The sequence below is a fragment of the Propithecus coquereli genome, unplaced genomic scaffold (assembly GCF_000956105.1).
Source record: "Propithecus coquereli isolate 6110/MARCELLA unplaced genomic scaffold, Pcoq_1.0 Scaffold1, whole genome shotgun sequence".
NCBI lineage: Eukaryota > Metazoa > Chordata > Mammalia > Primates > Indriidae > Propithecus > Propithecus coquereli.
Window position 1 is genome coordinate 23858615 of NW_012133857.1, and position 25919 is coordinate 23884533.

The window sequence follows — 25919 nt, forward strand, 5'->3', positions numbered from 1 at the left end:
AATCTAAAATTTGGGAAGTTTTTAAGTTAACTCCCCATTTCCTTTGCTCTCTGCATGATTCTAACCCACTAATATTGATCAGTGTGGTCAACATTAAACAAAGAACAGTGAACTCTATTACACAGCCTGGTCAGACAAAGGCCAATCCAATATTCTGGTTGACAGAGTTTCCAATATTCAAAGTATTCCACTATTAATAAACACACAGAACATGAAAACTACACTAAAATATTTTAGAAATTCTTTGAGGCAAAGGGAGCACCTCCCATGTACTGGGAATGATGTATTTCTTTACATGAGCCACACAGACATGATCTCTATTCTTTGAAAGTATATGGTCTAGTTGGGGGCGGGGGGTATAAAATGAATGAAACAGTCACGATGATGGGGGTATAATTACAAGTTGAATAAATGCTGTGCAAAAAAGTGATTAAGGAAGATGACCTAGAATTGGGAAAGTGACACTGGAATTGAGATCTGAAGAAGGAATCTAAGGAAGTGACTAAAAGAGACAGAAGAGCAGCTGCAGGTAGCAGGGACAGTACAAGCAGATTCCTGTCTGGAGGGAGCATGTCTGGGAACTAAAGAAGAAAAGATGGGAGCTGATGGAACTGGGAGGTAGGCCAGGGCCTGGGGGTCATTCTAGTGTGGATGGAAGGGCTGTCCACTGATGTAGGGTTTAAGAAACCATTCTGGCAATGTTATGAAGTGATTGGTAAAGCAGGTCAGAAGGCATGCAGGGAGAGTTTAACATCCTACCTATGCCAAGGTCCTCATCATTCTTTTCAAGCTCAGGCAAAAGATGTCCTGTTTTACCAAATACGTGAACCTTGAAAACACTATGTTAAGTGAAAGATGCCAGCTGCAAAAGATCACCTATTGTGTGATTCCATTCATATGAAATGTCCAAAGAGGCAAATCCATAGAGATTAGTGGTTGCCAGGTGCTGGAGTGAGAGAGAAACAGCAGAGAAGGTGAAAAAATTCCAGAATTAGACCGTGGTGATGGCTACACAGCTTTGTTAATATACTGAAAACCAATGAATTGAACACTTTGTAAGGGTGAATTTTATAGCATGTGAATTACATCTCAATAAAGCCCTTACCCCAAAGAAAAAACTATTATATCTTGGGAGAAAATAGGTTCTAAATTTCCTAAGTAAAAGCAAGGTTAAGAGCTGACTTTTAAAATTCTTAATTTTAAAGTCATGTTCTTTAAAATCATCCTTGCATTCTAAAATTCAATTAACTGAAATTTAGAATTATGTTGAAATAGAGGCATTAAGGAAGAAGAGCTGATCAATGATTGAGAGAGAACTCCATAATTCCCAAATCACAGTTTTCGTTAAGAAAAGTTTTAACAGCACCAGCCACTGGAAATTAGATCAATTGGAATTTTACTATTTTGTCAATTAGTCAAACAGTGGATTTTAACTTTTAGCACGATTTTCATTTTCTACCCAGACAGCCACTTAGCAGATATGTGATATCAATCTTGATTTCCAACCTCGGCTTTCTGTATGAATTTAATGGGGAAGTAATTGTGCAAGAATGTGTTTAAAACACAAATCTCAACTACCCTATTATTACATTTACAGCTGATTACCACGTTAATTGCCTTTATGTTATGCTAGAATATCACTAACACTGTTCTCTCAAGGGGTGCAGTATAGTACAGTACGGGATATGGGAAACAGCCTCTAATAACTATAACACTCGCTGCCTTATATTTATTTTTAAACTCAGATTTGCATTAAAAAAACAGAACAAAAAAACAATGTGCAGGGTCACTGTCTACGTTGGGACTCTTTTTGGTATAACAGAAAATCCAACACAACACAATGTAACTGAAAATAAAATTTTTCGGCTTGCTTAACTGCAAAATTCAGTGGTGGAGCAACCTTCAGGCACAGCTAGATTCAGTGCTCTCTGGTCTGTTTTCTCCTAGGTTGGTTTCACTTTCAGGCTCAAAGCTGTCCCTCCTGATGGTAAAATGGAAGCAGCAGCTTCTTCTGCCTCTCTCCCCAGATTTTTAGCAAGAGACTCACTCTCTGTGTTGCACAACTTCTAATTGAGCCATGCACTCAATTGTGGACCAACCACAATGGCCAGGAGAATAGGGCATCCTGATTGGACCTGGATCACATCCTTGGAGGACAGGGGCCCACTGGAAGCAAACAGATTGAGAGAGCAGGGAAGGGACGGATCTCTACGAGGAAAGCAAGTATTGTTGCTAGAACAAAGGAGAATGGAGGCTGTCAGGGAAAACAACAAATGTCCATTGAAACTTCAAGTTAAAAGACAGGCCAGGAGCCAGGGCAATGGGAGGCAAGCTGGGGAAGTGTAGTGGACCCTGTTGCGGGTATCTTCCCAGCCAATTACCCATCTCTGAGACTTTCTCCACTCAACTCATGGTTTGAGCCAAATACCTTCCACTGGCCCTGCCAGAGCCACTCTAGAAACTCTGCTTTCTGTCCCAAGAGGCTGACCTGAGTGGACAAAAGCAGTAGTTCCTGTTTGGGTTTGGTGGGTGGGTGACAATGGGAGCAGAAGGAGTGAGGAAGGGGTCCCTTTAGGTTAGCTGCATCCTTAAGCAACCACCACAACTCTTTTTGTGGCTTCTCTCTCTAATTGAACTTCCCTTTCTGGCTCTGAAAACTGCTCCCACTGCATGTCTCATCAGGCCTAGAGATGGTAAGGACTCCCTCTGTTACAAGACCTGGGGTGCTACACCCTGCCAAGAGCTATGGAAACAATCCCTTCTTTAAACCCTTTTTGAATTATTGTAATTTGAGTGTACCATCTGTTTCCTGCTGGGACCCTGACAGATGCCAGTATTGAGAGTGGCAGCCATAGTCTCACTGCAGGACCTCACTTTCTAATATTAATTCTAATTCTCATAGTTATCCTATGAGATAGGTATTATTGCTCCCTATTTGACAGATGAGGGAGCTGAGACACAGTATCTCTGGCCTGAACCACAACTTCTATTCTTATCCTCTTACAGTTTTTCTCCACCCAGCAGCCAAAACATCATTTACTCTATATATCTACCATGGCTCTGATGAAGAGACAATGAAATAACACAAAAAAACACATTAGTAAAGAACCTCACAAACATGATTCAATACCTCATTGAATACATACATAGATCCTCTGGTCACTTTCAGAATTAGACTCCTGGGGGTGGGAGGGTTTGGAGGAGATGCTGGAGGAATTGAGGCTAAGGATCCACTCCCTCTGGATTGGGCTTACTCCCCATCTTCTCCAGAAAGTCTTTCTGATAGTCCAGGATGGCTGAGTTACCCTGTCTCTGCATTCATAGCGTTTGTCCCTATCATCACACTTATCCCATGTAGTGTTATTATTCACTTTCTCTTCCCTAGCCCATATTCCACTCCATTATAGTTGTCCATTTACTCCTCTGTCTCTTACTGGACTACAAGTTTCTAGAAGGCAAGAGTTATATTATTATTTCTATATTTCTAGTGTCTGACACGCACCTATAGAAAGGTGCCAAGTACATCTATGGAATGAATGACAATATCATTCTGAAGGAAAAACCATGTCAAAGAGTTCCCCTTTAGGTAGTTCCCTCCCCCAAGACAGGCTGTTAGGAACAATAGCAAAGAGAGCCCTTCAACTGGAAAAGGATGGACCGACTGCTGAGATTACACCCAAACTCTAAAATTCTGCAATTCTGGATAAAAGGGGTGTAATATAATCATGAAATGAGCTTCTCACAAGGGTATGGGTTAATAAATCTTAAACTACCTTATATCATTTCTACTAGCAGTGATTAAATAACTAAACATATTATAGATAATGAGAATCAGGTTTCTCATCATTGGAGAAAAGACTTTAGTGGAAAAACTGATGAAATTCAAAGGTCCTTAATCTAGCTAATAGTATCCTACCAGTGTTAATTTCCTGGTTTCGATCATTGCATTATGGTTATGTAAGATGTTAACATCAGGGGAAGCTGGGTGAGGGGTAATGAAAAAGCACTATTTTCAAAACTTTTCTGTAAATCTCAAATTAGTTCAAAATGAAACTGCCCTATGGCACATTCTTTTAAAGCATACTCTTAGAATCTAATGTAGGTGATAAAACTTCACCAAGACATTCATTGGGGTATAACATATTAATAGCTTGCTGTGTTATTCAGGATCACAGAATTTTAGAGATTGGATGTAATCTTGGCAGTCACAGTCCATCATGCTGCTCTTGATGGAATCCCCTTGGTACTGTCTTTGACAGCCTAAAGCCTTCACAGGGACATCTCCAGGGACAGCAGTATCACTGCCCCAAAAATGAATAGCTGGAAGAGCTCGAATTGCTAGAAACGTCTTTCTCCTCCTGTCCAACAAGCTATCATAATACAATCTATCATAAAATCTGCCTCTTGTTGATTCTCTGGACCCACGTGGTGACCCTTCAGATACACAAGGGAAGTCAGCAACATCTCTCCTGTGGTTTTTTTCCTTCAAGCAAAGCAACCCAGTGCCTTTCCAGATGACATTATGGTGTTGTCTTTTCTTTTTTTTTCTTTTTCTTTTTTTAGTTAAGATCACAGGACAAGACATCATGATGCTTTAATAGAGGCTTTGATGCCTTGATGCAGCAGTTTCCCAACTTTTTTCTTCAGCCACAGAACTCTTAGTCAAAGAAATTCTTATGTGAAAGTCAGTACGTAAAACAAATAAAGGTAAAACTTCTTTGTTGTAAGTAGCAGGTGAGGGGTCCAAGGACTATTTGATCCCCCACTCATTCCCTTCCTTATTGGTCCTTGAAGTACAACCTTGGAACCTTTAAAATTTCCTAGAATATAATTAAACAAGCTCTTCCTTAAACCAAAGGTGTGACAGGACACGGAAACTTCAGATCCCAAAACAGGTGTGGCAAAAATGTTTTTGAGTACATGCCTTCTACTGTCCCCAAATTGTACCAGGTGGCTAATTCCTGATGGAACTATTTGTTGGGTCATACACAGTGATGATCATAATGATATTAACTACTAAGACTTTAGATTTGACTCTACATGTATCAATTCAAGAACCACATGATGCAGATGTTAAGATCATCTCATCTCATAGATGAGAAAGCAGAGGCAGGGAGGTAAACCAAAATCTAGACAAGTGCAAGGGCTGCACTTTTAACCCTGATCTCTCCGACTCAAATTCATCCCCTTTAACCACTGTGCCTTCCTGCCTCTTGGGACTAGAAACATACAAGGATTATGGAACTTCAGCCCTCTCACCTCGCATCCTTACCTGTACACTAGTCATTTTCAATCTGGGAATCATCCCGGTGGCGATTCATTAGGGAATTCATTGTAAACAGCCTGTCCCTGACATCAATCCTCTCCAAATATAACACACATTCCTTCCCTCAGATACACCTAAGTTCTCATTTAAACAGCATCGCCTGGAAATGAATTCCTCTGAGGTCCTGAGGATTAAGCATTCTTAGCATGGCATGCTTGCACGTGAGGAAGGGTCATCCGCAGGCATTCCCAAGCTAACGTCCAGTAGAGCAGAGTTTTGCACTGAGCCGGAACTCCACTTGTGGCTCTGACCTATGGCTGTTCTTTCCCTTCAGGCATGGCAGATGGATGGTGAGCCTGAGTCAGCAGCCTCCCTTTGCTGATAAGAACATGTTTCCTTTCGGGGACCTCCCCCACCTTTAATCCCTATGGTTTGGGCCAGCAAACCCCACTTCCCCAGCTCTCCCCCAGAGGCTGACACCTGGCTGACCCCGGATAATTAGCATATTCCCAGTTCTGTGTGATGCAAGCCAGACCAACAGGACTCAACATCAGGATATTTGTTGGAACCAATGGAGATGATCTCTCTTTTTCCCTAGGGCTTCTCAGCTGAGCACCTGTAAATCCAGCAGCCATCTTGTCACTGGGAGAGAACCACCCAGAGGCTGAAGCCAAGGAAAAGAAAACAAAGCCAAGAGATGAAGAGATAGATTTCAGAAAATTTGAAATTCAGCCTTCATCCAGCTGTGCTGGGGGGACCCTGTACACTGTGAGCTAATAAATTCCCTTCGTATTTTAAACAGGTCAAGTTGGAAGCAAGCCCTTCAAATTCTCTATAGAGCTTTTCTTGTTCATCCTATATAAAACTATAACCCCTAACTCATCCTGATACTCCCTAAGCCCCTTCCCTCACTTATTTTTTCCAAAGCACTTATACCATCTAAAACATTATATTAATATATTTTACATATTTACCTTATTTATTTTCTATCTCCCCAACTAAAATGTAAATGCCATAAAGGCAGAGTTTTTTGTCTATTTGCTCACACCTATACCTTGAATAGTGCCTGGAACAGAGAAGGTGCTCAGAAAATATTTGTGGAATGACTAAATGAAATAACTTGCAACTGAAAGAATTGTGACTAATTCACATGGATTATATGGAAATAATTTTTGCCCATTGTAGAAAGGGACTGGCTAGAGAGAGTCTGGCTGGAAACTTTTCCTATGGCTTAACATGATGCAATTTCTCTCCTGCTTTCAAATATCCACTCAAGAAACATTTACTGAGCAACTATCTATGGTAGTTACTGTGCTAAGCACAAAGATAAATAAAACACAGCCCATTCCCTCCAATAGCTCTTAGTCTTATACCACAGCAAGTAAACGTGGGTAAGAGATCAACCAGCTTTGACGTCTGCACATCCATCCAAAGGAAGTCAGAGCACTCAGATGCTCCCTTTTTCTCTCTCTCTTTCTCTCTCTCCTTTCTCTCTCCAAGTCTACAGGTTCGCCTGCAAGCTCAGAGTAAGGAGTCACAAATAGCCCAGTCTAGACACTTGACAGACAAGCTAGAAAGACAAAAATACAGCTCAATTGAGGAGAAAGGGCTGAAATAAAAACTAAACTGGACAGGTGCGGCAGCTCGCACCTGTAATCCTGGCACTTTGGGAGGTTGAAATGGGTGGATCGTTTGAGGCCAGAAGTTTGAGAACAGGCTGAGCAACATAGCCAGACTTCCCTCTCTAAAAAAAAATGGAAAAGTTAGCCGGACGTGGTGGTGTGTGCCTGTAGTTTCAGCTACTCAGCAGGCTGAGGCAGGAGGATCTTTTGAGCCCAGGAGTTTTAGGCTGCAATGACAATGTCACTGCACTCCAGCCTGGGTGACTGAGGAAGACCCTGTCTCAAAAAAAAAAAGAAAAACTAAATAAAAACTCAATTTAAGTTTATGTGGCAAACAAGCCTGTGAAAGATATGTTCATGTGAAAGTGGTACGGCAGACTGAACACCTGGCTTAACAGTCCGTCTCTTTGGGCTACACAGAAGCTATTTCTAGTAATCTGAGAAGGCTGTAGGGTCACATATGGCAGTTAGGGAAATGGGAATCTCAGAGAAAGAACAGTCAACCTGACTGTCAGTATTCACCAGGACTGAACTGTGGCTCATTTGGGAGCCAAGGAGGATCCAGCCATCTGGTCATCCTGTGGCCTCCTCAACGGGAGTTGCTCATCTAGAGTTCACTATTGCATGACCAAGGTGTTCTTGGTCTCTGCTTCTCTTGGGTTTCTTTCTTTGATTCTTTTTCTTTCTTTTCTTTTTTTTTTCTTTATCTCTTTCTTTCACACCTTTATTGAGGTATACTTGACATTTAAAATTCATAGTTTGATAAGTTTGGACTTATGCATACACCTGTGAATCCATCATCTCAATCAAAAGAGTGAACATCTCTGTCACCCACAAAATTTCCTGAACCCTTTTTAATCCACTCCTCTGTCCCTCCCCACTCCCACACCCTGTCCCAGGCAACTGCTGATCTGCTGTCTGTCACTAGAGATCAGGTTGCATTTTCTAGGATTTTTTATAAAAGGAATCATATAATATGCATTCCATTTTACTGCCTTCTTTTATTCAGCATATTGATTTTGAGATTTATCTACAATATTGTGTATATTGTAGTCCATTACTTTCTACAGCTAAGTAGTATATACTGTACTCTACCTATATACACATATATATGGTGTACGCACATACACAATTTGTTCATCTATCTATCTGGTAATGACTATTTGGATTGTTTTCAGTTTGGGGTTATTATGAATGAGGCACTATGAATATTTGTATATAATCTCTATATGGACATATGCTTTCATTCCAGTTGGGTAAATACTTAGAAGTGGAGTGGCTGGATCACTTAGTAAGCACACATTTAAATTTTTAAGAAACTTGCCAAACTGTGTTCCAAAGCAGTCATACCATTTTACATACCCACCAGCAGTTGTGTGAGATCCAGTTCCAGATCCCCACCAACACTCGGTATGTCAAGTTTTTAGCTTTAGCCATGTTAAGATCTGTGATGGTATTTACTCTTGGTTTTAATTTGCCTTTCCCTAATGAATAATGATGTTGAGCATTTTTTTCACATGCTTATCTGCCTTCCATACATCTTCTTTGGTGAAATATCTGTTCAAATCTTTTGCTCATTTTTATACTGGGTTGTTTATTTTCTTATTAATATATTTTGAGAATTCTTTATATATTTTAGATGTAAATTCTTTCTTGAATATGTGATTTGCAAATATTTTCTTCCAGCCTGTGGCTTATCTTTTCATTCTCATACCAGTATCTTTTAAAGAACAGATGTTTTTAGTTTTAATGAAGTACAATTTATCAATTTTATTATGGATTATGCTTTTGGTGTTATATTTAAGATAATTTTGTCTAACTCAAGGTCACAAAGATTTTCTAATGTTTTCTTATTTAAGTTTTATAATTTTGGGTTTTATATCTAGTTCTATGGTTCATTTTGAGCTAAGTATTATGTATGACATGAGTTGCGGATTAGCGTTCATTTTGCTGCCTATGAATATACAATTGTTCCAGCACCATTTGTTGGAAAAAATATCCTTTGAATTGTCTTTGTCAAAAAATCTATATACAAATATGTGTAGGTCTATTTCTGAAATCTCTATTCTATGTCATTGATCTACTTGTCTATCTTGGCACTAATACTATACTATTTTGACTATTGTAGCTTTATAATAATTCTTGAAATCAGGTATTGTTAGTTCTCCAATTCTGTTCCTCATTTTCAAAGTATGTTAGGCTATTAAACAAAACAGCCTGTTGGGATTTCGGCTGAGACTGCATGTGATCTATAGATTAATTTCAGGAGAATTGGCACTATAATAATACTGCCTTTCAATCCATGAAAGAGTATACCTCTCTTTTTATTTATATCTTTTTTTAATTAATTATTTTTTTTGAGACAGAGTCTCGCTTTGTTGTCCCGGGTAGAGTGCAGTGACGTCATTGTAGCTCACTGCAACCTCGAACTCCTGGACTCGAGCAATCCTCTTGCCTCAGTGACCTGAGCAGCTGGGCCTACAGGAGCACATCACCAGGCTTGGCTAATTTTTCTATTTTTTATAGATACAGGGTCTCACTATACTGCTCAAACTGGTCTCAAACTCCTGACCTCAAGCGATTCTCCCACCTCAGCCTCCCAAAGTACTGAGATTACAGGCATGAGCCACCACACCCAGCCTAAATCAATTATTAATGTTGTGCTTTTAGATTTTGTAGCAGGAAACTTCTCTGTGGCTGTGGGGGAGGATAAGCAAAAAAGAATCTTGCATAAAAAGTCAAGTATTTATTTCTGCTGGCATTTCTAAATACAACCATATGGTCCTAGAGGCCAGAGTGTTACAAATTCCACCTACTACAAGAAAATCTCAATTTCTAGGGGGCCATATGTCTAATGATGTATCCCAGCCCTTTAATTTACACTTTAGTCTGTCAGAAACTCTGCTTTTAACTGGTCTGCTGAGCATAGAAGGCAGCACAGGCCAAGGGACACTCAGGGTAAATAACAGGTATCTCTGGTGAGTGCCTATCTTGGAGGAGAGTTGCAATTTTGTGACTAGGCCACCACCCACAAAAAAGCACATCTGAAGCCTACAACAATCTTAAAGACAGGCATTTAAAAGCCAAGTTTGATTGGTTAATTGTGGTGTTTTTCAGCATAATTCCCTATTCATTTGGTTTGTCTTTTATTTGCTTCCATTCATTCATTCAACAAATATTCATGGGAACTAATTTGGATCTCAATGCTAGGGTGGCGGTAGGAGTGAGAAGGAACATCAAGTCTGTTATACGTGATTCCCCCTCATAGGCAGGGGAAACACACACTAATACAGTATGGATAAAGATACAAAGTGAAATAGTCAGCACTGTAATTTGTAAAATACAAGGCACTATTCCAGCATTTTGTTATTTTATAGTTCAGAACAAGAAACACTATGGAGAGTTGAGGAAGGCCTCACAGAGGATGGAGAGGCATTTGGTTTTACAGATGAACAGGCATTCCTTCCCCAGGTAAGAAGACAAAGGGAGGAGTGTGTATTGTCTATCTACTTTTCCAAAGACCTTAATGTATTATGTTGGAGGGAAACTGGAGAAAAGCATCTAGTAGAGAGGTGTTACAGATTGTATTTTCCAAAGATGGCCACATCCTCCACCAAGAGATGGAATCTAAGTCTCTCCTCTTCAAATACAGGCTAGCTTTTGCAACCATTTCAACCAATAAAGTACGGCAGACAACCCTACCTGCAAGGTTAAGTCATAAAGTTACATTTCTGCCCTTTTCACCAGAACACTCAAGAAGAGGCCCTGAGATATGTAAGCACTCCCACTGCCTTGAGGGTACCATGTTGTGAGGAAGCCCAACCCATGCAGAGACTACATGGAGAATACCTGAGACTACAAAAAAGAGAAAGAAATGCATGGTTAGCCCCTGGCTGCTCCAGATCCAGCCATCTTTTGACTGCAAGTTTATGAGACTCCAATCCAGAACTTCCTAGCTAAGCCCTTCCCAAAGTCACAGAAACTATGAAAGATAAAATAATTACTGTTGTTTTAAGTCTCTAAGTTTCAGGGTGATTTGTTACACACCAATAGATAACCAGAAGAAGAGGATAAGAAGTGAGTTGGCTATTTTCATTTTTCTCATTTCATATTAGATGGGCCTGAGATGACCCTGACCCCACAGTGTAAAATAAGCAATTAAGGTAAACCCAAGAGCAGGAGTAGAATCTAGATAATTGGGCAAGGAGATAGTGGAGGACCGGGCCCTACGAAGCCTGGGGGGCAAGACAAAACCCCCACTGAAGCAGAGTTGCCAAACTGAGACCCAAAGCAGGGACTCACAAACAGGTGGCAAAAGCAGGGAACTTGCTATTCAAATCAGGTGACGAGGTCATGGGAAAAAAACAAGAAGTGAGACATGAAGATGAAAAAGTAACATGATGATACTGAGTTGTGAAGCTTTGGTGATAGTATTTCTCACAACTAGAGAATCTAGAATGTTCTCAGAATCTGGAGTGAGGCCTATGATAGCATCTGGGTGGTTTAGATGGCAACAGGATCAAGGACTGGTGCCAGACAGGTTATTTCATTCTCTGTAGCCCTGATAACCACCTAACTCCCTTCATCTACACTCCAACAAAAGGCAAAAAAGAAGAGATCACAATAGGTCGGGCACAGTGGGTCATGTCTATCATCCTAACACTCCGGAAGGCCGAGGTGGGAGGATAGCTTGAGGTCAGTAGTTTGAAAGCAGGAGACTCTGTCTCTATTATAATTTTTTAAAAAATAACAACAACAAAAAAAAAACCACAACAGATGTCTATAAGAAAAGAAAGTCAAGACAAAGTACAAGGTATCATGGGTGGTATCTTGGAATAGTTTGTATCCACCGAAAAATCAAATTAGGGACTCACCCCTATCTTGACAACATGTATCAAAACATGCCAGAAAATATTTTTAAAAGACAGAACAGCCTGCAATCATGAATGACCATTCCTACAATGTTTACAACAGCTACATCCACAGATAAAAGGGGAACAACCAACAATCTAACTGAACAACAGATTGACTGAATTACATAACACCATGCAGCCTGTTCTAGAAAATAATGTTTGATAAAATGAGGAAATATTCCCAAGATATTTTTGTAGTTTTAAAAAAAGTTTCTTAAAAGCAGGTTTTACATCTTTGTATCTTTAAACATGTCTGTAGCAATTCCTTGTACCAGCAGGTCCTTGAGAAAAGTTGGTTGAAGAAATGAACTTTGTAGTTAATTTTCAGTCAGGGTATACTATGTGCCAGGTATGGTCTCAAGTGCCTTCCACATGTAAATTATTCTGCATCCACATAACCCTGGGTGGTAGTGACTATTATCTTCCCTGTTTTGGACAGGTGGAAACAGGAGGAGAGGGGTTAAGAAACTCACCCAGTAAGTGGTAGTACTGGGACAAGGAGGGACAGGGAGTCTGGTTCCATGACACTGGATAGCCTACGCAACTCTTAAAACAAGTGATCTGAAAAAAAAGTCAAAAAATTAAAAATTTAGTTTTTTCCTTGCCAAGTTCTTACCCACATACCATTAAGAAAAAAATGCCATTTATCATGTCTCATGATTGTTGATAACAAACCTTCCAGAACTAAAGGCAGGGAAAATGATAGCAAAGATTTAGAATTAAGGGAGAGGGGGAGGGATCCTAAGGATATTCTTTATTGACATTATTCATTTGTTCAGTGGCCAGAGAAAATAAAGGAACAGGGGATATAAAGAAAGCAGAGTGTGCAGTGGCTCACACCTGTAATCCCAGCTACTAGCAAGACTGAGGCAGGAAGATCCCTTGAGGTCAGGAGTTTGACGCTATAGTGAGCTATGATTGTGCCCCTGCACTCCAGCCTGGGTGACAGAGTGAGACCCTGTCTCTTAAAATAAATAAATAAATTTTACAAAAAGAAAGCAGAATGGTAAAAAAAAAAGGAAAACAAATTTCTCATTAGGTAATTTGGAATCATCATATAGGAAAAAAAATGTCGGTAAAAATATTTTAAATATTATTCTGGGATCTTCTACTTCCCATTTTATCTCCCATCTGCATGCATTTGATTCAGCATCAATTACACAGGTATAATCTGTTATAAATTAATTTAGGTCTGTTCAGGAAAATTTTTAAATCTTACCATAAAGAATTAAAATGAATAGGAACAGAGAAATAGCTGATCACCCCCTTCTCCAGGGAATCTGTCTCGTGCTGTTTCTCAGCTGTTTCTGGCCTCCAGTTAAGACCCCCAACTCTGAAACAGGATTAACACTACATGCACGTTTGCCACTAGAAATGGGGTGGGCGCCAGGAAGCTGTTACTTCCCTCCCACACCTCCCCTTTTCTCTGACAGCACTGGGAATTCAGACTGATTTGAAGAGTGGGTGGCGGGAGAGTGGGAAGTGTTAACCAAAATCCCCTCTCCCTCAACTTCTGCATGGCGTGGCTGCATATACATTATGCCACCCTGCTGCTCTCCGTACCATCCACACCAAGAGCATATGGAGCGTCTTGATGTGCTTTAATTCATTTCTCCCTTCATTCTCACACTCAGAAGGAAACGAGTAAGGTTAGATAAAATTGCTACTTAATAAGGGGTTACTGAGTGTGTAATTGCTCCCAGAGCGTTTTTAGAGTGATAGTCCGCTGCTAGGAGCCAAGTTTGCTATAAAGAATCTTGCTAAACTGCCCAAGGACTGTAATTCCATTCACTGGTGGTTTTTTGAGTAACATACCAAAGTTTAAGGAGCATCATATATTAAAAGCCTTTTTCTCCCACCTCGTCTCAAACAGGTCAGCAAATTCAAAAGTTCAAGATTTCCATCCTTGACTTGTGATGTGATCAGGTCCTGAAGTTAGTGCCGAGGTGACTCTAGAACCTTCCTTCCCACAGCAGAATTTACCAGCAAGTAAATGTGACCTTTGCCAGAGTTGTTGGCAGGATCGCTGCACTATATAATTTTTTTAGAGCTTAAGGGATCTGAAGGTTCATGGTTATGTTCATGTGCCCTATTTCACAAACCAGATCACCCAGCTGGGATTAGAGTTAGTACTGCTGAGTGCTAACCTACTGCTCTTAACCACATTTTCGCAGGACAGAGGCAGGGCATAACCTATCTCTGGTGAGTGACCCAGGAGGCATGGGCACCGTCTGACTTGAAAGATTGGCTCCTGCCTATGTTTTCCCTCGGTATTAGTGTTTCTCCTGATGGAAACTTTGCAATTTTTCCATTATCCCAGCATTGGTGTGACTTACCCCTCGCCACCACGATAAAGCTGTCAAGGCTACGGCCTGAGGGTGCGAGGCGGAAACAGTCCAGGCCTCCCCGACCCGAGTCAGGCGAGCCGCCATCAGAAGCACGGCGCTGCGCGCTCCTCGTTACCGAACGCGGCGAAAGGGCATGGCCCACTCCGGAAGTGGGCGCACTCAGACTTCCGGTCGTTTCCTCAAATCCAGAGGGAGGCGACCTTCTCCATCACGTCCAGTTCTTCTGCTTTCCCTGCGCCGTTTCAAACGTGCTTGACAAAGAGAACAACGAAGCCAGAGTGACCTACGCGTTCCCAACCCCTGGGTCTGGGCCTGTTAGGAACCGGGTGACATCGCTGCCTGAGTTCCGCCCTTCCCCCACCCCGGTCTGTGGAAAAATTGTCTTCCATGAAACCGGTCCCTGGTGCCAAAAAGGTTGGGGACCACTGCTCTAGAATTTTGGAGGGTTTTTTTTAATTTTTTAATTTTTTTGGTGTTTTATTTGGTTTTTGTTTTTGGTTTTTCTTTCCCAGGGGCCACCATTCTGGGAGTTTACTGCCTTCAGTTAAGTCCCTCTGTTTATTCGGTTGCTGTGGGTGAGTTACTTTTGTTCATTTTTACCATGATTTGGCCTTGAGGAAGAGATCGGCTGTGCATCGGCTCTCAGGCGACCATCTTCACTGCAGCATCATTCACAGGAGAAATAACGAGACCATGTGCTTGATATGGCACAATAATATCATCTCTTGTACCCATTTTGTGATCTATCCACAACATTTTTAATCCATGTTACTCAATGTGGCTCTAGGCCACCACCCATGGGAATGAAAGCTCTGGGGGCTTACGGGGACCTCCTCTTATTTGCCAGCAGTATGGACAGTGTCTGGAATGTGTAGGCAGTTGACAAGTTTGTTGAATAAATAATAGTCAAGCCTTGAGGATACACTACTAATTATTTTTTAATCACATGGACTACTACAAAGTGAACTATGAAATTTGAGAGGAGGAGAAGGTGGTCCTGTGATTTGGTTTACACATTTCACTGCTTACTTTTGCTAATATGAATAATTAAATGCTATCAGATCACAGTCAGAAAGAAAAAAGTGATAAATAATAGCCAAGTTGGAACCTTATTTACAAGGACCTAAGAGTGAGAAGGTTCACAAAATGATTATGAGCTAGCATTACTACTGTTCTCCTCGAAGCTCATTTGATTATAAGCAGCAGAAACCTGCTAAAAGTAGCTCAAGTGAAAATGGGAGATGAGGCTCGTTGTAATGCTACAGCAACCTCACAGAATCCAGCAAGAAAACATGAATAGCTGGAACATTGTGCAAACCAGAGCATGGTGAGCAGAACAACCAAGATTTCTCTATATGGCTTTTATCATTTCTGCATCTTGAAGTCAACTCCTTCATCATCCTCTCAGTCTGGCTTCCCTGCCTACTACTCATCTTATGCACAGTCCAGCGATGATATCCTCAGATCCCAGAGAACATGTCTACTTTAGTAGAACATGTCTACTTTAGACTTGTCTACTTTAGTGTCCATCTTCAATGATAACCTGAGTATCTGAGCAGCCACACTCATCTGACTTTGGACAGTATCTCAGAAGTCATAGATAGGTGGCCAACCAATGCAGTGGCCACTTTAAAGTCAGATGTCCATCCCCAGTTCAATCTACAGTGGCTGGGGACAAGGGAGGAGGTTGATATATTATCTAGAAAGCTTCCAGGGTGAGGCAGACAATGAAACACATCAGTACTTTTATACTGCTAGTCTACAAACTCCTTGGTGTTGAGAATGTTATTTTATTCTTCTTTGTGTACAGGGTGCCTAGTATAGGGGCTGGTACGTAATAGATATTCAGCAATTACCTGGTGAGCAATTGAATGATGCATGGATGAGAATGAATACCCACTACACTCTATGAGATACCATGTCATACATTCAAGAATAGCTATAAACAAAAAGACATGCAATAACAAGTGTCGATGAGGGTGTAGAGAAACTATTATAGAAGCCTCACACACTGCTAGCAAGAAGATAATATAGTGCAGCCTCTTTGGAAAATAGTGTGGAAATTTCTTAAAACATTAAATATAAATTTACCATATAACATAGCAAAATTACTCTTAGGTATCTAACCAAGAGAACTGAAAACACATGTCCACATAATGGCTTGCACACAAATGTTCACTGAAGCATTATTCATAACAGCCAAAAAGTGGAAATGATCCAAACACCTATTAACTGGTGAATGGATAAACAAAATGTGATATATTTATAAAATGGAATATGATAAAAATGACCTAAGTATTAACAAATGCTACAACATGGATGAATCCCCAAAATATGCTGAGTGAAAGAATCAAAATACAAAATATCACATATCGTATTATTGCATTTATATAAAATGTTCATAGAGCCAGGCACAGTGGCTCGTGCCTATAATCCTAGCAATCTGGGAGTCCAAAGTGGGAGGATCCCTTGAGGCCAAGAGTTTGAGACCAGGCTGGGCAATAGCAAGACTCCATCCCTACAAAAAAATAAAAAATTAGCTGGGCATGATGGTGTGCACCTGTAGTCTTAGCTACTTGGGAGGCTGAGGCAGGAGATTTATTTGTGCCTAGGAGTTGGAGGTTGCAGTGGGGTATGATGATGCCACTGCACTCCAGCCTGGGCAACAGAGTGAGACCCTACCTCAAAATAAATAAGTAAATAATTCATAAAAGGCAAATCTACATAACCAGATAGTAGATTAATGGCTGCCTGAGGATGACTATGAAAACCCATAGTCATACTCAGTGACTGCAAATGGGCATTTCCTTGGAGAGTAATGAAAATGTTCAAAACTTAGATTGTTATGGTTGCCCAACTGTAAATTGACTGAAAATCATTGAATTATACACTGAAAATGAGTGAATTTTATGGTTCGTAAAGTATACCTCAATAAAGCTGTTTTAAAAATCTATGGGACTAAAAATGGCCATATAAGTTATCTTACATAACGAAGACCCTTTAGCTGATCCTTAATTTTATTTTCCTCTGTTTTCTCAATTCACTGTTAGTTTCACATCCTCTGTGTAATCAAGCCTGTGCTAAAATGATCTTAGCAAAATCAGAGTGCTCAACCTATCCATTTTGGGCTATAAAGAGGAACCAACTTGTGTCCAGATAGTATTGCCAGCTAAAGCTAAGATAGTATTGATTGTGGTAGCCTCTTCTGCATCTTCATGGCTTAGACGGCCAATAAAACTAATCCTCACGATATAGACAATTTACTTATCTGGGGAGATATTACATACTGTTATTATATGGACCATTTGCTTGCCCAAGAAAATAGAGCCAGCTGGTCACTTTAGGCATCCATAAAAACCGTAGGGTAATTGCCCAGCATAAAATGTACCATCACTGTATGGAGAGTGCTTAATGTTACAATCGTCACCAGTACATACTGTGATGCTTCTACAATCTCTTTGATATAAATAATCTTTCCAGATAGAAAGGGGTTAAAGCTGGAGAAGACATAAAATAAAGATACAGCAATAGCCAAATATTTCTCAGCCACCAATATCCTCGTTTTTCCTGAGTGGTAAAGAGAGGACGATGTCGAAGAAATGACAATTCTCCCATCCACATACTAACTAGGCCCAACCCTGCTTAGCTTCCGAGATCAGACGAGATCAGGTGTGTTCAGGGTGGTATGGCCATAGACAAGAAATGACAATTCTAAAAAAATAATATCATAATGAGATCTCTATATCTTACAGACAGTTTTCTAACTGAATAAAAAATCACTCTCATACAGTCAAGTGATCCTAACACCATCCTTGCCATTCCCATGGTGCTTAAATACATGACCTGAAGTAAAGAATCACTCAACTACTCCCCCTTTCTACCCTTTTCCAAAGTGAGTTCTGCTTGAAAAAAATTTTTTTTAAGTTTTTGTTCAATTTCCTGGACAGATCATAAATTATGCCAGGTATGAGACAAAGAAAACTGACTTCCTTATTTTATTAAAATAACCTATGGATTTTCCAGACAAGCTTATTGATTAGCTTAAAAAGTAAACATTTTAATATATGTGTGTATGTGTAAATGTTTTTTACGTAACTACTCTATGTGTTGTGATACCTGTGAGATTTGTTCTCTGACCAAACTGAGCCAATAAATGTTTGATTAGTCCCTGTGCTAAGCCCCCATGCAGTCATGAGCAGCTGGAATAGTGAGAGGAGCTGCTAGTTAAAGATATGTTTTTAAGGCAATAGAGCAGGGCTGAGCATCAGGTAGAAAAGAAATGAATAAACACCAAAAGACACTTAAAACTCCCAAAATACTAGCCATAGTCTCTAAAATGCACAGCAAAAATAAGTTAAGGATTCCTAAATAGAAAATCAAATGATAAAATGTTTCCTAATTAATCACAGCACCTTGTAAGTATTGATTATAACTTAGGAAAGTAATAAACTTGCACATCATAAATCAAGCAGAACATATTCCTTAAAGCATGATGGATGGAAAGCAATGGATTGAACTTATTAAAAGTTCACTGCAAAAATAAAAGGATTTTGATAAAAAACTGTTTATACTTCCTGTTTATCATATGATCTTCGTAAATGAAGTAGATCTTGAAACACATTTTTCAGAAGCTGAGATACTGATCTTACTGCACTAACAGGGAAAAAAGACAAAAAAGAGGGAAAAAATCAGCTCACAACAGTACATGATTCAATGTCTTGGGGATTAATGGGATTATAAATAGTGAGAATATTTGATACCAATATTTTTTGGCTATAAACAGAATAAAGTCTGAAATTGAGGTGTCCGTCTTTAAGAGTTTATATGCAAGATATTTATCTTTGCCATGGTTCATTTAAAAGACACTTGAGCTTAGAATGGAAGAGATGGAAATAATCACATTTTGAAAAACTAAAATAAGGAAACAGCTTTTAAGTTATTGTGGGAATGAAGGAATAAGTATTCCAGAGTGTGTAGACTGTACTAATTTGGATCAGTGATGATAAGGCTAGTCTAAATTAGTAAAATATGAACAGGAAAATATTGCAAAGAAAACGAATGTGTTTTTGTTTTTGTTTTTGTTTTTTTTTTAGCACATGCCCCTGAAATGAAGGGGAAAAAAAAAAAAGGCTAACAAAGCGCTGGACCTGATGTTAGAGCTAGTGTTAATTGGTAAATGACACTCATTTGTAAATGTACATTAGGTGTTTTTTTTTGCACATAGATTAATCCACAAGTATTTCCTAAGCTCCTTACTTCATACCCACCAATGTGCAAAATGCTGGGGAGGACATCAAAGAAGCATACGAGGAGTTCATGCATCTGTCTTTCTTAGGGAACCAATGAAGTTATTGAGTAGAAGGTCAAATAGTTCTAAAATGGTATTGGACGTATAGAGTCTTTACAAAAGACTCCCTCATTACAAAAGGCCATATTTCATGAAGAGTCATTATTATTATGGGTATTTGTTGTTGCCCTGTGCTATAATCCAGTGATACTTTCAGGAACTGTTAAGGGGCAAGCAGTCTCTGAAGCACTGTCAGTCCCTCTTACTCAGTGTCTTGTCCAACTGCTGATGGTACGCCTTCAGTAACAACCCCGATCTCTTCTCGTTTACTGCTTATCCTCATCTTTGTAATGAGAAATCTGACCATTATTTTCATTTTAACCATTTTCAAAGTAATAATTATAGTAACAAACATTCCTGTGTGCCAACCTCTGTGTTAACCTGCTCTGGGGGACGCCTGATTTTTGCCTGCTGGCATCCATTTCCCCTTCTTTTAGAAATAGCATCCAGACTTGACTTTGAGGGAATTTCCCTATTGTCCCTACTACCATCCCTTCCCTTATAGTCCACAGGGTTTTTAGGTCAGTAGGCATGTGGCCCAGGCTGGACTTTTCAAAATATTTCATCTCCCTTCTGTGGTCATTGGTCAGGGGTGACACAGATTGAGCCAGTGAGAACTAGTTCCAGTTTTGCTGGAACTACTGGGAAGGAGATGGTCTCTTTCTGCTGTAGTCACTAGCTGTAAGGATAATAACATAAACCTGGAGAGGTTTCTTGAGAATGAAGCTAATAGAGAAGAAAGCAAGACTTAGAGATGGAAAAAGAAGCAGAATCTTGATAACATTAAGTCCCCTGGATTCAGCTATTCCTGAAATCTACTCCTAGATCTTCAGTTATATGAGCCATTATAGCCTGTTTTTTGATTATGCTATTAATAAAACTCACAGTCCAAAACCCCAGTTACTTTTGCACCAGGCTAATATTTTGGGTTCTGCTTCTGACCCTTGAAATGTCTGCTTAATAGACACACTCTACTTCATTTGATTTCTATAGCAATCCTCTGGAGAAGATACTGGAATTCTCTACATTTTATGCATCAGAAATCTCAGGCTCACAGGGATTAAGAACTTTGGCCAGTGATACAGCCGTTATGTGATAGAGCCAGGACTCAAATCCGCGTCCACCTAACACCAAGTGCATGCTCTTAACCCCTGCCCTCATCTTCCCCAATGCCTCATTTCTCTCTGTGACCACAACGGTTAACACAGACTCTGACATATACTAGGTGTTCTGTCAATTTTGTATGACTTAGTTGGCATTCGAGGAGAGAGAAACAGGCTTTCCTACCTAGTGGACAGAGGCATATAATAAAATAGCATGGAAGAAAACTAACTGGAGAGTGGGGAATCCTGGGAAGGAACAGAATCAGATAACTTTGACTAGAATAAAGGATTTTGTAGAATTCCTGGAAACTGGCCCAGTTAAATCCTTAAAAAAAAAGTTGATTCCAAAAATGGGTTAAACATTTACCTAAACTTATTTATCTGGTTCATTTAGTTAATAACCCATACTTCATAGACAGCACAAAGGTAAACTTCAGAATGGTTAAATTTGCCTAAATTCCTGATGAATAAAGGCATATTAACATATTCTTCTCCATATTTAAAACAAGCTTTCCCAAATTGCTGCTATATCATGACACTGGATTTCTTTTTTAACTCATATTATTTAGTGATCCCAAAAGGGGCTCAGTTTCTGTTCATGTTCCAAGAGCTGGGATGCGTATCTGAGGACAAACCTCTTACAGAGTTCAAAGGGAACTGTACCCTAAGATATGCTCTGTGGAATTATGTAGCAAGAGCAGAAACAGCCTCTTCAGTGGAATGCACACACATCTGTCCTAATTAAATAATATCCAGGTAGCCTCGGGCTTCGTCACGTCACAAAGCACGCCCCAAATATCATGAGCCCCAAGTACGCACAGACACATGAGAACTGCGAAGTGCGGTGAAAACACGCAGAACAAAAATGGCCACTAAATGATATACATGTCATGGATCTCTGCCAAGGGTGGCTGACAAGCCTCACCTATCTGGTTCACTCATCCTTTGCAGGTCTGAGTTCATTAGGCAGATGATGGGGGAGTGAGGCTAAAGCAAACTGAAGATATTAAGACTCTGCACATCCATGAAAATGGATGATTGCACAGAGATTCCATCCCAGATGATAGCCCAGGAGGCAAAGAGCTCATTGAAAAACTCCATAAATTGCCCTTATTACTTAGCATATGTAAAGTATGTGAGATCATAATAATAGCTTCAACTCACTGAAAGCTTGCTGTAGTCCAGGCACTTGGTTAAGATTTCTGCAATCCTTATCTCATCCTCATAACCTCCCCCATCATGGGATTGTTACTATTGTTATCATGCCAATTCCAGAGCTGGGGAGAGGGAGGCTCAGTGAGGTAAGTTACCTGCCCAAAGTCACACAACTCGTAAGTGACAAGGCTGGGGTTCAACTTCACAGCCAGCTTTCTTTGGCATGAGGGTGCTGTGTTATACTACCACTACTGGAGACTACACAGAGCACGGAAGTCCTCTGGAATGCAGTTTGATTCAATTGCATTTCTTTTCATTTTTGTATTATGGTAAAATATACGTAACATAAAATTTACCATTAGAATCATTTTTAAATGTACAGTTCTGTGGCATTAAGTGCATTTATATCATTGTGCAACAATTACCACCATCAATCTCCAGAACTTTTTCATCATTCCAAACTAAAACTCTGTACGCATTTAACAATAATTCCCCCAGCCCCTGGTAATCATTATTCTACGTTCTGTTTCTACGCATTTGGCTACTCTGAGTACCTCATGTAAGTGGAAACAATAATATTTATCTTTCTGTGTCTGGCTTATTTCTCTTAACATAACGTCTTCAAAGTTTATCCGTGTTGTAGCATGTGTTAGAATTTCATTCCTTTTTAAGGCAGAATAATATTCCATTGTATGTATATACCACATTTTGTTTATCCATTTATCTTCTGGATGAATGCTTTCAATTTACTTGGGCACATACCCAGAAATGGAATTGCTAGATCATATGGTAATTCTGTGTTTAATTTTTTGAGGACCCACCATACTGCTCTCCACAGTGACTGCACCATTTTACATTCCCATTAGTAATGCACAAAGGTCCCAATTGCTCCACATCCTCACCAACATGTGTTATTGGGTGTGTGTTTGTTAGTTGTTTTTTAATCCTACTCATCTTAATGCAGGTGAACAGGTATCTCATTGTGGTTGGTTTTAATTTGCACTTCCCTAGTTATTAGTAGTGTTGAGTATCTACTCATGTGTTTATTTGCCATCTGTATATCTTCTTTAGAGATATGTCTGAGTCATTTGCCCATTTTCGAACTCAGTTTTTTGGTTTGTGCTGTTGTGTTATAGGAGTTCTTTATAAATTCTACGTATTAATCCCTCATTAGAAATACAATTTTCTAATATTTTCTGTCATTATATGGGTTGCCTTTTTACTCTGTTGTTATTATCTTTTGATGCATAAGAGTTTTTTAAGTTCGATTGTATTTTAATGAGAAATGTTTATCACCTGCATACACAGCATTATGGTCAGAAAAAGATAGATGGACAATAGAGATCCTCTTCATTAGAGAGTGAAGCACACAAGAGGCATGATATGATTAAAACCATGTAGGGACTTAGAAAAATTTTTTTAAAAAATGAGCCAGGCATGGTGGCACACACCTATAGCTCCAGCTACTCCAGAGGCTGAGGCAGGAGCATCACTTGAGCCCAGGAGCTCGAGGTTACAGTGAGCTATGATGACACCACTGCACTCTAGCCAGGGCGACAGAGCAGGACCCCGTCTCCAAAAAAAAAAAAAGAATATTTTGTCGATCGTCCTTGTAGCAACGTTCTACTGTTTTTTCCTATTCATATCCCTTGCTTCATACCTTTGAAGAACAATCCATCCTCTAATCAGGAGTCACCAACCTATGGTGAGTTGTATAATTATTTCCTTATATATTACAATGTAATAATAATGGAAATGAAGTGCACAATAAATGTAATGTGCTTGAATCATCTTGAGACCCTCCCCAGTCCATGGAAACATTGTCTTCCATGAAAACAGTTCCTGGTGCCAAAAATGTTGGGGACTGCTGCATGTGGTTCTGACAGGGATGGCAAATGTGTGCAATCTACTCTCCACAACTGCCACAGGAGAGGGTAGCCACAAGACTTTAGGCTGGTCAATCAGAATATCGCATCTATTTACCCACAGCAGTTGACCTGTGAAAAGGGCAAAAGCCAAATAAATCCAGTCAGAGAGGATTTATTTGCAGACACTGGAAGATAGAAGAAGCCTTCTTTCCTGTGAGGTAACCAAACTGGCATGGCAAGGCTGGAGTTCTCCTTGGCAATCTAACTAATGCCCCATCTCACCTCCCATCACCTGGTCATGTGGAGGAAGTCCATCTGCAGTGGAAAAGGACCAGATCAACAACAAAAGAGGACAGAGCCAACTGAGAAAGGAACACATGCAAAGACACTAATACCTAATAATGCCTTCTGTCTCTAGAACATGGGTCATCAAACTAAATACACAGGTCAAATCCAGCCCTTGACCTGTGTTTTTGTATGACACAAGAGCTAAGTACAGTTTTTACATTTTTACGTGATTGGAAAAAAATCAAAAGAATGATAACACTTTGTGACAAACGAAAAGGATACAAAACTCATATATAGTGCCCACAAATAAAGTTTTTCTGGAAAACAGCCACGCTCATTCATTTACATCTTACTTGTGGCTGTTTTGTGCTACAACAACAGAGTTGAGCAGTTGCAACAGAGTCCATAAGGCCCACGACGCTGGAAATATTTACTATCTGGCTGTTGATAGAAAAGGTTCCCTGATGTCTGCTCTAAAGCAAAGCCAATACTCTGAACTGTCACGTGAGCCCAAAATACTTCCTTTGACTGCTTACATTAGTGGGAGTTGGATCTCTGTTGCTTACAACAAAGTATTTCCTGAAAAATATCCGTTTGGCTTTAAGGAAGAGGAACATAGAGTTCCGAGGGAATCCATAACTTGCTTAGTCACAAAGTTGATGACAGAAAGGGACCGGTACTCTGGTATTTCCACACTGACTTCATGGGTGTGCAACCTGGGTAGCCACACAGGGCCCCCTGCTTAGAAGGGCTCTGCACTTGGTTTAGTCTCTGTTATCACAATCTTGAGATTAATAATAAATTTTGCACGAGGGGCCCTGCAAATTATGTAGCTGGTCCTGGTACCACCCACTCAGGCTCTCCAGCCCTACAAACCTTACCATTTTCTAATCACATTCCACTTCTACATAATTTTCAACCACCCTAGCAAATTAATATTTAGAAAAACTGATATTATAGCAGCCTCCATTTTTTAATTTCAACGTAATTTCTAGTCAAAAGCACACGTTATTCTACCTTTATAACTAAATTAAGTTTCTCCAAGGTTCAAGTAAAATAGCTATAATTTTATTTTTATGCAATTTAATCATTCTCATCACCATAATTGTTTTTTATTTATTTTGCATTTCACTTATACTCTGGGAGTGGTGTGGCACAGGGAATGGATTCAGTAATTTTGCAAGTTCATAAACTGTGAACAGGATTTCAAAAATGGTGCCTGTTATTGAAGCATCTGGCTGTGGTGATAATTGAAATGAAAACATTTATAAAGTGCTTATTAGATATCCCCATAGCAGAGCAATGTTTGGGTCAAGTAATTTATAACGTAGGGCAAACTGCAAGACTTAGTTGCCTAGTCAAAACTAAATCTCTCTGTCCAAAACAATTCAATCCACAAAAAATGAACCTAAGAAATGCAAGAGGAAGGAAAAGTTAAATCATAAGGGGACAATATTATTCTCCAATTTTTTAGAAATAGTAACTTATCTGGGTTATGTTGGGTTTTTATGTTTCCTGGGCTCCTCATTTGTCTTAAAATCTTTTAACTAGCTTTTTCTCCCTTCCTTCCTCCTTCCTTCCTTCCTTCCTTCCTTCCTTCCTTCTTTCCTTCCCTCTCTTTTTTGTAACCTTTGCTATTTTTATAAATTACCAAAGTAATATATGTTTATTGTAAGATTTTTATTTCTTTACTTTTATTTCAATAGGTGCAGGGGGTACGAGTGGTTTTTTTGATACATGGATGCATTGTACAGTGGTGAAGCCAGAGCTTTGGGTACATCACCCAGTCTACATTGTACCTGATAGATAATTTGTGATCCCTCATCTCCCTCCCAGCCTCCTTCCTTCTGAGTCTCCAAAGTCTATTATGCCACTCTGTACGACCACGTATCCCCATCACTTAACTTCCACTTATAAGTGAGTACATGTGGTATTTCTTTATCCATTGCTGAGATACTTCACTTAGTACAACGGCTTCCAGTTCCATATTGTAGGATATTTTTAAAGTA

At 39.7% G+C, this 25919-nt stretch overlaps 1 protein-coding gene across 1 annotated transcript in view; it reads left to right on the top strand.

Annotated features, from left to right (window-relative positions):
• LOC105807962 (ubiquitin-40S ribosomal protein S27a-1-like) overlaps positions 1–14697 on the top strand; it is a 90478-nt gene extending 75781 nt beyond the window's left edge. Inside the window, 3 exon segments of the mRNA XM_012641533.1 lie at positions 10266–10359; positions 14122–14514; positions 14662–14697. Of these exon segments, the coding sequence (XP_012496987.1) occupies positions 10266–10359; positions 14122–14514; positions 14662–14697 (523 nt within the window).
• The last annotated feature ends 11222 nt before the right edge of the window (positions 14698–25919 follow it).